General features: G+C 51.8%; 1 protein-coding gene across 4 annotated transcripts in view; it reads left to right on the forward strand.

Moving 5' to 3' along the window:
* The window catches only part of NTRK3 (neurotrophic receptor tyrosine kinase 3), a 359,566-nt gene that overhangs the window by 1,239 nt on the left and 355,245 nt on the right, over positions 1–3,082 (forward strand). For all 4 annotated transcript variants that reach the window (XM_006164381.2, XM_027766658.1, XM_027766659.1 and 1 more), the window contains exon 2: positions 312–383. In XM_006164381.2, the coding sequence (XP_006164443.2) occupies positions 312–383 (72 nt within the window). The remainder of the gene's footprint in view (positions 1–311; positions 384–3,082) is intronic.

The raw sequence follows: 3,082 nt of genomic DNA on the forward strand, positions 1-3,082 counted from the left end.
TGCGTGCGGGGGCGGGAGCACCCCCCCCCCCCCCCCCACACACACTTTTACCCACTGGCCAGGATGGAAGGGGCACTGCCAGCACTGTCCACTCAACCCCAGGTCTCACTAGGTGTCTGTGGGGTACCAGCCCAGACATGGTTCACTGAGCATCCCCAGCTGGGCTAGCCATGGGGATTGGCATTGAAGAGATTGAAATGCTCAGCAAGGGAGAGGCAAGTCTGGTCATGACCTGACCTCCTGCCAGTTCAACCCAGAGCAGACGTTCCCCTGCCCCAAGTTCTGCTCACCCTCTTTTCCTCTCTGTCCAGGACCATCAAGAACTCAGGACTTCGGAACATCCAGCCCAGAGCCTTTGCCAAGAACCCCCACCTGCGCTATATGTGAGTAGACCCGGGCTGCAGGGAGTGGGTGGCTGGGTAGGGACACTCACAGGAAGAGTCCTGGGTAGGGAAGCTGGACACCTGAGATCTAGACCTGACTTTGCCACTGCATCTCCTGGGGAAAGTCCCTTGACTTTCAGGGGCCTTCAGTGGTGCCCCTTAAAGTGAGGAATTGGGATGTGATGATGTCTAATGTTCCTGCCAGAAGGAAAAGTCTGGAACCAGGGCTTTCAGGAAGACCCACAAGGGCATCCCCTGACTCCTGAGTGTGTTCACTTTCCATGATAAAGCTTGCAATTCTATGGGAATGTAGTAGATTCAGATTCCACTCATCCATTGCTATAATGTCAACACTATGCTTTTGAGACAGTTTGTAGGTCCTTGTGTGTGTGTGTGTGTGTGTGTGTGTGTGTGTGTGTAAGTGTGTGTGTTGGGGTCAGGGGTTAGAAGGAGACAGAAATAACTGGACTAAGAATTACATCTAAGTTGATTCCAGGTTCAATGGAGAAGGGCTCAGAGAGGTGAAGACACGTGTCTGTGATCACACACTGTTATTTGAGACAAGCAGGTGGTCACTGGGCTGTGAGTAGCAATTCCTTCAAGACAGAACCCTTCAACTCCATGGGCCAAACAAAACCACTCCAAAGGGAGGATATAGCACAGAGAGTGACAGTTTGGGGAGGGGTGGTATAGGCCTCCCTCACCCTGTCTCTCCACCCTCTGACCTGCACTTGTCATGTCTGATTGGTGAGCTGGATTTCTCAGGGGTTGGCTTTGACCAGACCAAGTAGGAATAGAATCCTAAGAGTTTGATGCTCCTTCTCCTGGAATTCAGTGGGAGAGAAGGTGGACATGGAAGAAGGCCTAGTATGACAGATGGAAGGGCCATACCAACCCACCTCCCCCACAAGGGGTTGACTTGTCTGGGTCAATTCTTCCTCAAGGATGGTGGGCATCTTGGACATCCATTGGACAGGTTCCCAATAAACAGAGTTTTTGCAGGAGCCAGGTGGGGTGGGCTCTGTTGAATCTGGGGATGAAGGAAGGAAAGACAGACTAATCTTTCCTTTGGCCACTTGAAATTCTACTTTGCCTTTGCTCATGGAAGGACACCCATGGATAGAAGTCTCATATGAAGACGCAGAGTGTCTGAGGGGCATAGAGGGTAGAGGACGTGAGGAGAGGAGAGATCTTGAGAACTGAAGTGAGGAACTTGCTTGTTTTCTGTGGGGGTCCTAGCTTTATTCCTGGGCCTCTGTCTCTTTTCCCAAACTTGAAGTAAGTGCTTGATGAATATTTGCCTATCAGGTAGGCCCCTCACCTTGTGCTGGACTCTCTGTCCTCCCTGTGGAAACAGCAAGCTCTGTGGCCTTTGCTCAGGGCCAGTTGTGTTAGCTTTGGGGGCTGAGCCTTCCCCTCCCATGGTCCAGTTCGGCTATTGCCCCTTACCCTAGTGTAGCCTCTGCGGTGAGAACCTCCTCATGTATGTTCTTTGCAGCTGGAGGCATAGACAGGACCTAAAGAGTGCCTTAGACCAGATGTTCCAGGTGTTTATTTTATTGGAGATTTGGGTGGCACTGTAAAACATCCCAAGGAAAAATGCTTTGGACATCTGAGAAGTCCCCCTTTCTCCCTTTTTTAGAGAGAATTTTGTTCCACCGCTTGCACTTGCTGGAGAGACAGAGAGACAGAGAGACACAGAGATACAGAAAGTGAGAAATCACCTCCAGTGGGGGATGGCCATGCCACAATCCCTTCTTCCCCATTCTCCTCTTGGGATTTTCAGCATGCATGCACACGTGCCCGGTGTGGGTTTTAAGTCGCCAGGTCCGGGACTTGAACTGCTATTGACTAAGTGGGAGTCCAGTGGGGTTACATACCATTATGCCATCTGCTGTCCCTGAAGTCTTCCTTTTTGTCATAACTCAGTCAAGGGTCACAGAACCACGTGCCCATGGTAGACCAAATGGGGACAGGGGGACTGGGGATCACATGTCTTCTGCGACAGGGCAGCCAGTAAAAAGTTTCTGCTGACTCTTGCCCTGTGGGGGTGTTGCCAAAGTTCTTATTTCCTCAAGAACATCTGGAGATACAGTGAAACCGCTCAGGTTTTCAGTGCGGGCAACTAGAAACAAAACCTTCAAACTCCCTGGGCCAAACAGAACCACTCCACGGGCAGGATGTAGCACAGAGAGTGCCGTTTTGGGGAGCGGTGTTATAGGGTCATATTTGGGGAGGGAAGCTGTCAATGATGTGGGAGCAGGTCTGTCCCCTCTGAGGTCAGAGTCTGGGTGTTCATGCCCGGGAGCCTTCTAGGGCCTTGTGTTACAGGCGGCTCTCAGGGAAGGCAGTGGGACCTTTTGTATTTCCAGGGACCACCGAAGTGGGATCAGGGGTGCATTTGCAGCTGTGGGTGGCTTTGAAGAGGTTTGTACAAGAACAGGGACCAGCAGTTAGCGTAATGGCTATGTCGCTAGACTCCCAAGTAGTGGACCACGGTTTGCGTCCTGGACCCGGTGGCTTAAGACTCACGCCGGGCGCGTGTGTGTGCATGCTCAAGATCCCGAGAGGGGAATGGAGGAGAAGGGATTGCGGAGTGGCCATCCCCCCTGGGGAGTGATTTCTCGCTTTCTGTCTCTCTGTCTCTGTCTGGTGAGCGCATGTGCCCCATGGCAAAAACCTCTTCAAAAAAAAAAAAA

Source organism: Tupaia chinensis, unplaced genomic scaffold (assembly GCF_000334495.1).
Source record: "Tupaia chinensis unplaced genomic scaffold, TupChi_1.0 Scaffold143616_1, whole genome shotgun sequence".
NCBI lineage: Eukaryota > Metazoa > Chordata > Mammalia > Scandentia > Tupaiidae > Tupaia > Tupaia belangeri.